General features: G+C 46.0%; 1 protein-coding gene across 2 annotated transcripts; it reads right to left on the bottom strand.

Annotated features, from left to right (window-relative positions):
• Positions 1-642: 642 nt before the first annotated feature.
• C16H16orf46 (chromosome 16 C16orf46 homolog) lies at positions 643-13,917 on the bottom strand. 2 transcript variants are annotated; one of them, XM_057713048.1, is made up of 3 exons: positions 13,708-13,917; positions 7,717-8,685; positions 643-874 (listed from the first exon to the last, which is right to left on the bottom strand). In XM_057713048.1, exons 1-3 carry the CDS (start codon positions 13,915-13,917, stop codon positions 851-853), a joined length of 1,203 nt encoding a protein of 400 aa, XP_057569031.1. In that variant the 3' UTR covers positions 643-850. The 2 variants fall into 2 exon arrangements, with proteins under 2 accessions (XP_057569031.1, XP_057569030.1); XM_057713047.1 differs by lacking the exon at positions 643-874 and having other exon boundaries at positions 7,672-8,685.
• Positions 13,918-14,540: the final 623 nt, after the last annotated feature.

The raw sequence follows: 14,540 nt of genomic DNA, 5'->3' as shown, positions 1-14,540 counted from the left end.
GTTGACTAAATACCATTGTTTTGCAGTGCTTAAATCCAAAGGGTTCTTTCAGTTGTGTGAACTTTATTATTAGCAGACACACTGATACACTAGTTTACACATCAAGAGAGGCAGGCTAATGAGCAAATGGAAAGGACTCTCAGGTTGTTGGTATCCTCACATTAACACCTTTGGGCACTATATTTTAAAATACTCATGTTTGAAAGGAGCAAATGCCCAAAGCATGTGAATGAATAAGAGCATTGTCTATAATAAAACTGGAAGAGTGCCGGTATTCATTCAGTTCGTTCAACTTCAGAAAAAATCTAAATTTATATATTGCCTTACTAATTAACACATTTGTAACTTTATTCTAAATCCACAAAATCAGGAATAGTGAAGGTTGTCACAGGAGAAACTCGTTATCAAGGCCCTTCCGTTAACTCAGTTCTTTAACCATCAAGCAAGTGAATATTATAGGTCATAAAGGCTACAAAAAAGAAACAACAACAAAAATAATATTCTTTTTTTAGTTTATCAATGAAATAGTCACATATTTCAGGAAATAAAAAAAAATTTTTTTTAAATATATCTCCACGGTAGACTTTGTTATTCTCAAAAATATATATGTTACCTATGTGAACAAAGCCCCTTTTCTTTTCCCCTAAAGGAGTGAGATGATTAGCATAGTATGTGTCAGTAAGACTTTGTTCCAAGCATGGCATCTTCTTACTGCTTCTGCTTGCAGCTTTTTACTCTTTGCTCTCTGGTGATCCACTGCTTTTTCCATGTCCTCGGTGAAATGTTTTGTTTTATGATTGCATATCAAACATGTTGCTGCTTAGCACTGAATTTAAAACTGATCCCTCTCCTACTTTATCTTCTTTTTCCTGTGCTATAATGAGAAATTTAGTGACTTCAGAAAACGTAGAGCTCGTGCTGCACTGAAAGCTTGGCAGAAGTCAATGCATCTGAAAACTTATCACAAAAGGATATCTAACCTCAAAGACTTTTCCCTATTTAAAAAGTAAGCCTTCAGGGCTTCCCTGGTTAAGAATCTGCCTGCCAATGCAGTGGACATGTGTTGGGTCCCTGGCCAGGGAAGATCCCACATGCCTCAGAGCAGCGGAGCCCATGTGCCCACAACTACTGAGCCTGTGCTCTAGAGCCCACAAGCCACAACTACTGAGCCCACATGACGCAGCTCCTGCAGCCAGCATGCCTAGAATCCATGCTCTGCAGCAGGAGAGGCCACCGCAATAAGAAGCCTGCACACCACAAAGAAGCGTAGTCCCCACTCGCCACAACTGGAGAGACACTATGCACAGCAGCAAAGACCCAACCCAGGCAAAAATAAATAAATAATAAAATAAATCTTAAAAAAAAAAGTAAGCCTTCAAAAATTAAGATTTTATAATATGCTTTTGGGACTTGCTAGGTGGCACAGTGGTTAAGAATCCGCCTGCCAATGCAGGGGACACAAGTTCGACCCCTACTCCAGGAAGATCCCACATGCCACAGAGCAACTAAGCCCGTGTGCCACAACTGCTGAAGCCCGCACACCTAGAGCCTGTGCTCCACAACAAGTGAAGCCACCAAAATGAGGAGCCCACACACCACAATGAAAAGTAGCCCCTGCTTGCTGCAACTAGAGAAAGCCCATGTGCAGCAATGAAGACCCAACACAGCCAATAAATAAATAAATTTATTTTTAAAAAAAGATTTTATAAGATGCTTTTTGAGAAACCATCCAAACTTGGGCAAACTATGCTTTAGAAACTGTTTATATTATCTTAGTTCAGTTCATGGTACTAGTTTTTGTTTAGCTATATTTGAGAGTCTAGTACTTATTAACAAATTGTAAACTGGTATCAATTTTTTTCACCTCTTTTGGTAAGGCATGTATTTTAAAACCATTTAAATCCCATTTCTCTAATGAGCTATGTGTCTAAATTGTAAGTCTTCAGATTTCAAGATCTCTCATTTCCCTGACACTTCCATTTTCCTGGAATTACATTAGAAAAGTCAGTCATGAGGCTTTGGGTGAAGAGCCACGACACTAAGCCTTTGCAGCGTCATGAACGGTATCAGGACCAGTGGTTTTTAATCTCAAGTTAGGTTTCTGCTTTTCTTCAGAGCACATGCAGATGTTAAAGCAGATGCAATTGCTAACAGCTCTTTCACATTTGCAGACTTAGTGACCAGCCCTAACCCTCCTGTGATGCTGGAAATAAGACTAGTTTTATGTTATGTTTTCAGATTAGCAGTCCTCAAGTTTTAATAAGTGAGACATTGTTTCATTTTTAAAGACACATAAGGAAGAAAGGCTTGTAGTTTGAGCTCAATGGGAGGAAAAAGCCTTTTTCATATATATGTGAAGTATTGATTTTCCATTGGTTCCTGAGGAGGGTCACACACAGTGGTGGCTGCCTCTCAGTGTTCACAACGATGTAGCACAGGCAGTGAAGGTGAGGAGGGTACTGGTTAAAAAGTAGAGAGTTCTGCATGATGCCATCAAGTGTAAATACACCAACTTAACATCTTAGAATTTTCTTGAAAACCGTGCCAAAACAATAACGCACATTCTCCGTAAAGAAGGATAAGAGAATGCCAACAGCTCTTCCTGGCACTGGCTAAATGAGCCCCACTGTTACTCTGAGAGAGACTGTCTCAGAGAAAAGCAGGCCTGGAGTCTCCTCCTTCAGGAGGGAAACTGGGCAGGTGCCCCCAGAAGGCCCTGAAGGACCAGGACAAAACTGACGGCACCTGTGCTTTCCAGGGTGAGGCAGGCGAGACTTCTCCCACATTTCCTCTGCCTCTGTGCCAAGGCTTCTGCTTGCTCTGTAAAGCTGCCAGAGAAGCTGCAAACAGAGGCAGTGGGTTCTAGATATCGAATTCCCTAAAGCAGTGGTTCTTACCTGGGCTGGTTTTGCCCTGGTGGCACTTGACAATGTCTGAAGGCATTCTTGATTGTCATAGCTGGGAGGGGACTATTGGCATCTAGTGGGTAGAGGTCAGAGATGCTGCTCAACATCCTTCTGTGCACAAAACAGTCCCACCACAAAGAATTATCCAGCCCCTAATGCCAACAGTGCCAAGCTTGAAAAGTCCTGCCCGAGGGATACGGCCAGTTGGTGGGGTGGAACTTTAAGCATTGCTGTGGATAAATATCAGCTGAGCCATTGTGAAACCGTGCACCTCAGATTAGGACTCAAACCCACTTGCAGGGACTCGAACCCAGCCAAAACCCTGACTGGAACTTGAACTCATGCGATCGGGACTCAAACCCAGCCAAAACCCTAATTCGACTTGAACCCATGCGGCTGGGACTCAAACCCAGCCAAAACTCAGGATCTCCCAACTGAGATCACACACCTGGTTTCAGGACTTAATGAAGCTCAGGTTCTTGATGTCTCATCACAAAGAATTCAGTGAGAGACAAAGTGATAGGTAAGAAATTTATATTTAGAGATTTATTTAGGGAGAAACACACTCCACAGACAGCGCATGGGCCATCTCAGAAGGTGAGAAAGGCACCAGGGTATGGGGGGTGTCAGTTTGTGTAAGAGTGGGTAATTTCATAGGCTAACGAGTGGGCGGAGTATTCCAGAATTGGGCCACCGCCCACTTTGTGATTCTCATGGTCATCCTTGGAACTGCCATGGTGCCTGGAAGTTGACTTGTCTGCCATCTTGGACCCATTTGGGTCTAATCAGTTCATGTTATGTCCTCGGGCTATGTCATACTTTCAAAGGTTGTGCCCTTCCCCCTTCCCTCCTGTTTCAATTGGAACCTTTAAGACATATGTATATTGCTTAGAAAGTATGTGTTAGAAAAGTTGAGTTCTCATAGTCTTATGTAAAAAAATATTTTAATCTCTTTAGAATTTTTACTATAAGCAACTTTTGAAATGTACACATTGAAATTCACTGGGGCTTCCCTGGGGGTCCAGTGGTTAAGGTTCTGTGCCTCCACTGGGGACGAGGTGGGGGGGGTGATTGGAACTTGGGGTTCGATCCCTGGTCGGGGTAGAGAAAAAGGGTCAGGGAAAGAAGATGGCCCGTGGATTAACAGGAGTCCCAACCAAGGACCCTGAGTCGACAAGTTAGGAAGCTGAGTTTTGAGGACTTCTGGAGAGCCAAGACTCGTCAAACTCCAAAGGACGACTGGCCACTCCCACAGGATCTCTAGGTGACTTTGAACAGCCAGGCAGTCATTAAAGGGAAGCAATCCAGCTATTTGTATTTGATCTGGTCACTACATTCAGGAAAACCACAAATCAAATCTCTATTGGCGTTTTACAGACATTACCTCCTCATCTTCACCACATCCTATGTCAGACTGTTCTCATCTTACAGGAAGGAATGACATTCTGAAGCCCTCCTTCCTGCCTTATGTGATACTTTCCACCCAGGGCTCCAGCTGTTCCCTCACCTTGACGATAAGTTGGCACCTTCAGACGCCCAAGATGCACACCTGGCCTGACTGAACACAAGCTCTCTGTTGATCGGATTCTCCTCAGGTCACAGGGGAAAAAAAAGATCCCTGACCCTCATGAATTTGCTCAGGATAAAAAGAGATAATACCCAGAAGTGGCTTTGAACTTTTAGAACAGTGCCTTGCCAATTCAAGTGGAATTATTTTATCGTGTGACCGGCTAGTGGAGCTCGGGTCAGAGTTTAGCCCGGGCATCAAGGGCACAGCACTGAATCTCTCCTGGTGCCAGTGCCCCAGTTAGCCTGGCAGACGGTGGGAGAGTGTTGCCTGTGGTACCAGGGACCACCCTCGTCTGCCCTCAGTCACAGCCACAGGGGCCCGTTTCTTCCTCATCTGGCTTCTCAGTAGCCTCTAAACTGCAGCACTGGGCCCAAGTGCACTGGACCCAAGCCCAGACACCCCAGAAAGTCCCAGATGTGAGGACTCCAACTGTGCAGCTCAGCCTGCTTGGCCAGCTGGGGGAGCCCACAGAGAAATGGGCTGGGGTTCTTGCACTCAGGGAGAGGGAGAGGTTGAAAGCAAATTTGATCTGGGTTCATTTTATAGCATGGTCTTGGAAGTGCAGGTAAATTTCACAATAGGGTGCAAAGTCCAGAATAAAAAGAATAAAGCTAAAAATTAGGGGAAGTCTCCCTGTGTAGCCAAGGCGCTACATACTTGTCCAAATGTCGCCGGGTCTTATTCTGACTTAGTCTTGCCCTTGTCCTTGTCCCTCATCTCTCTGTCAGATCTACACTCTACCCTTCCGAGGTTTCCAGCCCCTCTGGCCCCGCCCTTGCCCAGCAGCATCCCCAGACCTCAGCCAGGCCTCACCCAGCACGTGACCTCAGGCCCTGCGGGAGCCCTGTGTCAGGTGCTGCCACAGTTCCACTCGGTGATTTTTAAAATTTCAAGAAAAATAGGAGTTTGGAAAGTTTTACTAATGCCAAACATAATGGAATGAGGGGTGAAACACAGAACCCTCCATGCTTGGTTTGGGGGAGGACTAGAGACACCAAACCCTAATTGAGATCATCGCCTAGAGGTAAGAAGAGGGCCATTGGCACTGAATTTAACTCCTTAAATTGGCAGGACTTTTTAGTGACCTACAACCCTAATGGGGACTGCATCCTAGTTAACATTTAGTCTTTATCTAGACTTGGACATCAAAGACCAGTTTGGACCTCCTGATTTAATCTGAATAGAAATTGGGACAAGGCCTAGAGTGACTTTATCCACAGAGACACAAGCTAAACCTTGGCTAACACAGATAAGATCCCAGAGGGCTTGATCAGGTACTTGAATAATTACCTAAAGAAAGAGATGCCAAATGTAAAGCATTCTTATTTATTCACAGAGGCATCTTCGAGACAACATTTTGTTGGCCAAGTTATTTGCTCAAAAAAGATACTACAAACCTTTAAACTTGGGTCCTTCCTTTGTTCAAACCGGCTCTCCTCAATTCTAAATTATTATATGTTTACCCCCAAAGCTATAGAATGTATAACCCTTCTCTCAACAAATGAATTTTTCTTAAGAAAAAAACATTCTGTTGTAACTTAGATCAGGTCAAACTGCCTCAAGAGCTCAACAGGTAAGTACACCTGGGCTAAGCAGGTGGGTTTTGTCCCTCATTCATACTGGTGGATACCCTTCCCTCCCCAAAAAACACTTTTGACTGCTTTACATTGTGAGCTTATTCATTATTCTGCAGCTTATAAAGAGAGGCTTAAAAAACCACTAACTTAGGTGTGCAGGCTGCCAGAGCTGGAGGGTCCTCTAAACAGTATCGGGTCCAAGACCCCCACTGTCCAGACACAGTGGGAAATCAGGGCCTCTTCTTGAGGATGAATCCAGATGGTTTCTTCATTCAGAGAAGAAAGAATGAGTAGAACCTGAAAACTGCTTCTAGACTGTAGAGTGTCCAATCTCAATAGGCAAAATACATCTTTTAATGACCGTTGTACTGTAGTCACTCCTGCATTTCTGGTGTTTTGTAAAGACAAACCAACAAAACAAAACAAAAAAACCTAAACTTAGACATTACAAAGACCAGTTATGGAGAGCAGATGTTTACAAATACAGTCATATATTCTGTCTGCCCATCCATTTAGAAGATGGAAAGCCTAGAGTTCAAGTACAACCTACCTTAAGCACATGCAAACTATGTAATTACAGAGCGGCTAAATGCTTATGCGTATTACAACATGGTTCTTCAGAGCATTTCTCTACATAGCATTGTCACTTCACATTTAAAATATAACTCATTTACAAACGTTTAATTTATATACAACTTCAGGAAATATGCACTGGGGTAAAATGAGGAGGGAGGAAAGATGGAAGAAGGAAGAAAGTCACAGCCCCATTCCACAACTGTCTGTCTGGGGTTGTCAAGTTCCCAAATGGTGGATGTAAGACTGGAAGGAAGCGTGTGGGCTGAAAATAATCACCATGACATTTTAAAAGAATAATTAATTATTCTTAGCCAAGATGAATTCTGCAGAACGGTAGCTAAAGCTTCGCAGACACGAAGACTGGCGAAGCTATAAGTATATGAAGTCTGGGATACACAGGATACAATGGATACCGTACATCCATGGAGATAATATAAGGACATGCCACCTTGGAGACAGGATATTCATTTGGACACAGGCTGGGATTTTCTCTTATAACACTGTTTCTATTAAAGCAGATCTTTGTTGCAAGAGAAAATGTGGCAACAGACAGACATCTGCCTAGTTCAAAAGATCAGGAAATGATTTGGTCTAAACAAGGCCAGTACACTTAGCTTAAGGAACTGGGGTTGAGCGGTAGAAAGAGCCCCTGCCAGTTGGCTTGGGGCTGACATGGGGGCATCCCTGAGGGGGGCCCTTCAGATTCCCCACCACCCACTTGTCTTCCGGAGCAGAGATAAGCCAGGCAGAGGCTGAGACTGGCACTACTGGTTTGCGTTTTGGAAACGGCTAAGGCACAGAAGCAGGTAACACAAAAATATGGGGGCTTTGAGAGTACATCAAAACCCACACAGTGAGCTTCAATTTACCTGGTTCTACTACAAAAAAGGACCAGGTGAGAGAGGGGGAGAAGAGTGTGTGAGAAGACGAGGAGGAGGAAGGCTTGAAAGAGAAAGAGACTGGGGTTGGGGCAGGAGGGAGAGAGGGAAGAGAAGATGACTTTCAGACGGTGCTTATTCCCAGGGAATTATATTGTAGCCACTCAGAGGAGTCTGTGAGTGGAAACAGGAATAACAACTCTGCTCACTGTGAGGGATGGCAAGAGAGGTCTTGAGAGCACTTTGGCCTCCAACCTTTGGGGCCTGTTTTCCTGCTTGGCCTCTGCGAGAACGCGCTTCGGAGTTTTCACAGGAGGTCTTGGCTCCCTAGCTTTGTATTTGGCTTTGTAGTTCCGTGCTCCTTGTTTCTGCAAAAGCCGCAAGGTGGCAAGATAGCCAACGTTGTGGTGGTGGGGAGGGCACGCCAGGTTTTTTTCAGGCAGGAGGGACCAGTGCAGGCAGCAGGGCTCGGGATCAGCCAGCAGGGGTGTCCAGGCCACAGGGGTGGGGAAAGGCTGCATTTCCTTGACCTTATGGTGCTCGGCCAGCTCAGTGAGCCTCTTTTCACCTGTCCCGTCAACTGTTTTCACTCCATATGCACAAGCCACACCCTCATCCTTCTCCACATTCAGCTCCTTCTCTTCTGGCTGCATGAAGTTCTTACTCTTCTTACCCAGAACATCCAAGCCATTTGGGGGTGAAGCCTTCAGGGGAGGTAGAACTAAAAGGGCTTTGGAAGTCAAGGAGTCTGAGACAGGGGGACTTCTGTCAGTGCTTCTGCCGCCAGGGCTTCTGGGGTCCTTGCCCCTAACAGTCTCGGGGGTGGCCCAGTCTTCCAGGTGCCAAATAAACTCCTTTATTTGCAGACTTTTTTTCTCTCCCTGACTGTAAGTGGGAGAGCAGATCTTGTTAACTTCCCTGGAGGCAGTGGTGGGGCCTGGGGCGGGGGCCAGGGTCTGGGAGAGGCTGCCTCCATCCTTCTCCGGGCCCACCTCAGCTGGACCAGAAGCCCCTGACTCCAACTTCCCCACCTCCGACTGAAGCCTGGCCTCCAGGCTTCTTCGGGAGAGACTGACACAGAGTAAGCAGCTGCTGGCACTTTCTCCCACTCTTGCGTTTTTAAGCTTTTTCTTGGACCAGATGCAGGCAGTTGGAGAAATCCTTCCCCAGCCTCGGACCTGCAAATAAAGCAGCGTGTTACTCTTGGCTGCGCTGCCCAGACTCTAGCTGCCCCCACTTTGGCCACATCCCCATTTTGGCTGCCCTATTTGAGTCAATATTTTTCTTAAAATTGACTTAAATGTTTTAGTTTTAATTTTTCATGCCTAGTTTAGCCTCATACTAAGCAATAGTATTTGTAATAGTATTTTTAAAGGCTAAAATACTAAGCAATAGTATCTATAAATGGCCACATTGATGTGGTGACTATATATATTTTTAGAGATGCATTAAAATAAATTCAGAACTATTTTTTAGCTGTTTATTGGAATATAATTGCTTTACATTGTTGTGCCGGTTTTTGCTGCACAACAAAGTGAATCAGCTGTATTTATACATATATCCCCATATCCCCTCCCTCCCATGACTCCTTCCCACCCTCCCTATCCCACCCCTCTAAGTCATCACCCATCATTGAGTTGATCTCCCTGTGTTATGCAGCAGCTTCCCACTAGCTATCTATTTTACATTTGGTAGTGTATATATGTCAATGCTACTCTCTTACTTCTTCCCAGCTTCCCCTTCACTCCCCACCCCTGCCCCCGCCATGTCCTCCAGTCCATTCTCTACATCTGCATCTTTATTCTTGCCCTGTCACTGGGTTCATCAGTACCATTTTTTTAGATTCCATATATGTGAGTTAGCATACGGTATTTGTTTTTCTCTTTCTGGCTTACTTCACTCTGTATGACAGACTCTAGGTCCATCCATCTCACTGCAGATAACTCAATTTCATTCCTTTTTATGGCTGAGTAATATTCCATGGTGTATATGTGCCACATCTTCTTTATCCATTCATCTGTTGACAGAACTATTAAAATAAAATCTAAACTGTTTGTACTTGTCCCTGCTGGCAGGCTCTGTTTATCACGCTGGGAAGACTGCTGCACTGAGGGGCTGGAGGATGGGCAGAGGAGCAGAGGCAGACCCTGGGGTCCGTGTAGCCCAGGGACACCCACGCCCACAGCCACACCCGGAGTCCCCGGGCTGACCCTGCCACCGGGGTCACAGGTAAACAGAGCTGCTAGATAAAAATACAAGACCACATTTGGGACATACTTATACTAAACAAATTAGGTTTACCGAAAGTCAAGTTTAACTGGGTGTCTTGTGTTTTCATTTGCTAAATCTGACAACCTTATAAGTTAAAAAAAAAAAAAAAGGCAAAAATACCTCACACGATTTTACTATGTTCCTGGCACTGAGCTGAGGATCTATTGGCATCCATTCATTTAATCCTCACAGTAGTGCTACAATTTAGGTATTCTGTATCCAGATTACAGAGGAGGAAACTGAGGCTCAAAATGTCCTTACAGGGGCTTCCTAGGTGGCACAGTGGTTAAGAATCTGCCTGCCAATGCAGGGGACATGGGTTTGATCCCTGGTCAGAGAAGATCCCACATGCCATGGAGCAACTAAGCCCATGTGCCACAACTATTGAGCCCATGTGCTGCAACTACTGAAGCCCATGCGCCTAGAGCCCGTGCTCTGCAACAAGAGAAGCCATGGCAATGAGGAGCCCGCGCATTCACAACGAAGAGTAGCTCCCACTCACCGCAACTAAAAGAGGGCCCGCGCACAACAAAGAAGACCCAACACAGCCAATTAAATAAATAAATAAACAAACACATAAATAAATTTATTTAAAAAAAAATGTCCTTACAGCCAACAAGTTCTGGCACATTCAGAAGGTCTGTTCATCCCCACACAGAGGACAAGGAGAGGCTGTGAGGAGCAGCAGTGTCTCCTAGGCCTGAAGATGGGGCCAGCCTCTGGTCATCCTGCACAAAAACATCCCTTTCCCATCACCCCCTCTTCATCCTCCAAGCCCTCTTACCACACATGCTCAGCTCCCCCAAGTTCCTCAGTTAGAAATTCCTAAGTGTCAAGAAGCGTCACTTTTAAAAAAGCCTAGTAAGTGCTATTGGAATCCAATACTTCCTTATTCCACAGTCCTAGCTCTTCCCAAAGCCATGCTGCTGAAGCCTTGAATATGTTCTAATCAAAAAAAAAAAAAAAAAAACCATTTTCTTTAGCATAGAAGTCCCAGTTCTCGGACGGCTGCAAGGCTGCTGCCCAGCGCTGCACACTGAGTCAGCCTGAGCACATCTTTCGCAGCCTCCACCTCCCTCTGCTTCTGTTCTGGGAACCCTGTCCCTCCACGTGCTGCAGGGTCGGCCCTGCATCTTTAAGGGGACCATGCTGCTGGCCTCATGTCTCACTGCTCTCGACCCTGGCTCCCCAGGCGGTTTTCCAGCTTCCAGCTTTTGCAGGAAAGCAAGGGTCCCAGCCTGTTTGCTAACGGGTCCTCAAGCTGACAGCCTTTCTACAGATGGTGGCTTTGGTGGAACGAAGCAGGTCACTTAGTCCACTCCGGCGGCTGGGCGAGGTAGATGTGTCTCCAGGCTGTGTGTGTGTGGAATATGCCAACTTCGGCTTAACTGGGTGTTGAGTGAGGGGAGCCTTAATTCTGGAGCAACCCCTGAGCTTTTGTCTTTCTGAATCTATTAAACAGGCCCAAATGAGTCAGGGAAGTCTCCCCCAGTTGCCTGACCCTAGGAGTCACCTGAGCTGCTTTTCAAATTCCAGATTCCCGAGGCCCACCCCAACCTACTAAGCCAGGACTGAGGAGAGAGGCTTGGGGTGGGAGATTTTAAAAAGCACCCTACATGAGCCTTGGGTCAAGGCTGGTACAGAGGATCTACAACTCTTTGGTGTTCAGATGGCCTGGCAGGGGATCCAAGTCCCAGGGCAGGGGGCAATGACACCTCGTCCTTACAGATGAGGTGTCACAGGTAAACTAGGTGTTTCCAAAAAGGCCTGGATGTCTGCCAGGAGGTCGAGCCCAGCTGCAGTGCAAGGTGACTGTGCCTCCCTCCCTCCTAAGTGCCCACATTGCTGCCAGGTGGTGTGGGCGTCCGCAGGCTAACGCGGGGAGAAACAGCAGGGTGTTGACAGGACCGGCTCCGGCGTCGGGTCAGTCGGGGGCGACACCGTGCAGCCCTGAGGCCGCCCATCATCCACCTCCTGTGAGGCCCACTGGCTCCGCAAGCATGAGACACCCTCACAGCTGGCTGCCAGCAAAGTGTTCTCTGTCCTCCTCTACGTGCCAGCCCCGGGGGCCCCGGCAGCAGCATAGAAGGGGTCAGGGGGCCACGAGCCAGCGCAAGAGGCCAGCCTTTGGGGGGACCGACCTCTGTCACCCTCCTGAGGAAAGGCCACCTGAGAGATGGGGTAGGGCTGGGTGGGCAGGGGTCGGGGGCTGGGCAGAGACAGCTAAGAGTGGCAGGCAGCAGACAGGAGCAGGTGGTGTGGCAGGATCGTCCCCGACACAGGTGAACAGCAAACATACTCTAAGCAAGGGGCACGGGGGGATTTTTCCAATTAAAAGAAAATTCTTTTCCAACTGCCCCTGGATACATATTTCAAAGTAATTACCTTGAAGAGTAAACTGAACCTTCTGAACTTAGAAAGTTTTACCTGCTTAAGTAGGACTCTCTGCCACCTTGACTTACCTGACCTGGGGGTGTGTGTATGGAAGGTCACAGATGCTTAAGGGGAGGTGGGGGGCAGGGCAGGATTCAGTAGAGAGAGCACCAGAGGAGGCTCTGAAGACACATTCTTGCAACTGTCAAGTGGATTTGGTGAGTCATTCTGCCTTATCTTGGCCTCAGTTTCCATATTTGTAAAATAGACCAGTTAGATCATGGTTTCTCAACCTTGGCATTACCAACATTCGGGGCTTTTTATGGGTTGCATGTTTGTGTACTCCCCCTCTCTGAATTCCTGTGTTGAAACCCTAATCCCCAGTGTGATGGTGTTTGGAGGTGGGTATGGGAAGGTATTAGGCTTAGATGAGGTCAAGAGGGTAGGGCCCTCATGATGGGATTAGTGCCCTTATAAGAAGAGGAGGGGACTTCCCTGGTGATCCAGTGGTTAAGATTCCATGCTTCCAATGCAGGGGGCATGAGTTCGATCCCTGGTTGGGGAACTAAGATCCCGCATCCCGCATGCCATGTGGCATGGCCAAAAAATAAATAAAATAAAATAGGGCTGTCATCTAGAATCCAGCCATGCTGGCACCCTGAACTCGGACTTTCCTCCCAAACTGTGAGAAATAAATGTCTATTGCTTAAGCTACCCGGTCTATGGTTTTCTATTACGGCAGCTCCAACTAAGACAAGGCTGCATCATTTCTTTCTTTTCTTTCCTTTCTTTTTTTCTGGCTGCATGGCATGTGGGATCTTAGTTCTCTGACCAGGAATTGAATCCGCGCCCCCTGCAGTGGAAGGGCAGAGTCTTAACCACTGGACCACCAGGGAAGTCCCAAGCCTGGACCATTTCTTGTGGTGGGAGCCACCCTGGGCATTGTAGGAGGTGGAGCAGCACCCCTGGCCTCTACCCAGTACACCCAGTAGCATTCCCCTCCTCCTCCCCCCCAAGTGGTGACACTGCCAAGTGAGAACCACTGGATTAGACAAAATTCCCTTACAGTTCTAAACTTAGAGCTGTATTTCTATTATCGTTTCTATGAATAGTTCAAGAATAAACCCACAGAGTTCTGAGTAGAACCACCAGGACAGAAATCTCAGGACCCTTGTGGAGGTAAATAGCTTGGGTTCTGGAGTCCAGAAGACCTGGCTTCAAGCCCTGCCTTGACCACTGCCTGGGTGATCTCTGACACATTTCCCCTTTTGGGTGCTTTGGTATCCTTGTCCTGCCTCACAGAACTACTGAGAGGGTGAATGAATTAACGTATGTGAAGCACTTAGTACTGTTCTTGTGAATACTGAGTGGCCATAAATACCCAATAAAAGGTACTGCTATTATTATCATTAATATTCTACCTCTGTTCCAGAGGTTTCTATATTTCATTGTTTACATATTGGGGGGGGGCAATAGTAATTATTTGAAAATAGTAAAAGAAAAGGCTTATATCAAAACACGGACATGCAAGAGACCTAACTCAAGAAAATACTCACTGCTTCTTCCCATCCAGTGCCGATGACAAACTCTTTGGCTTTTTCGTCTTGTTCAAGTGCAATGTCACTGATATTGAGAAGACAATGAACATGATTCTTTTCACTTCTTCCATCCGGACAAGTATAGATTAATTCAGTTTCTTCTGTGCTTTGAATTTCATTATCTTCACTATTTTCTAATTCAGGCTCATTTTTCTGACCGAGATCCATTACTGTGGTGGTTGTTTAAAATCTTTAACATCTTCCTCCTGTGCTTTCAAATGCAAATGGAACTTAGCTTTTAATATTTAAAAAAAAAAAAAAGCAATTCAACAGCTCAGGTGAAATATCTTCAAGATACGTTCAGGAATAGACAGAGGAAATATTACAAAATCATCTGCTGCCAACTATTAACATTGAAAAGATAAGGCTAATTTTAAAGACTAATGGGGGACATCCCTGGTGGTCCAGTGGTAAAGGGGATGTGGATTTGATCCCCGGTCAGGGAACGAAGATCCCACATGCCTTGGGGCAACTAAGCCTGTGTGCCACAACTACTGAGCTCGCCTGCCTCAACCAGAGAGACTTCGTGCCACCAACCACAGAGCCCATGCGCTCTGGAACCCACATGTCACAACTAGAGAGAAGCCCACACTCCACAATGAAGATCCCTCATGCCGCAACTAAGACCCAATGCAGCCAAAAATAAATAAGTTAATTTAAAATAATACAATAAAATATTTTTAGAAAAATATATAAAGACTAATGGATTTAAAGAACAAAGTTGGAAGTGAAGAAAAGCAGGTAGGAAGATGTTAGCACAGACTCTATCTCTCGTGATGGCATATAGAGTG

This window comes from Hippopotamus amphibius, chromosome 16 (genome assembly GCF_030028045.1).
Source record: "Hippopotamus amphibius kiboko isolate mHipAmp2 chromosome 16, mHipAmp2.hap2, whole genome shotgun sequence".
Taxonomy (NCBI): Eukaryota; Metazoa; Chordata; class Mammalia; order Artiodactyla; family Hippopotamidae; genus Hippopotamus; species Hippopotamus amphibius.
This window is presented reverse-complemented; position numbering and strand designations above follow the sequence as displayed.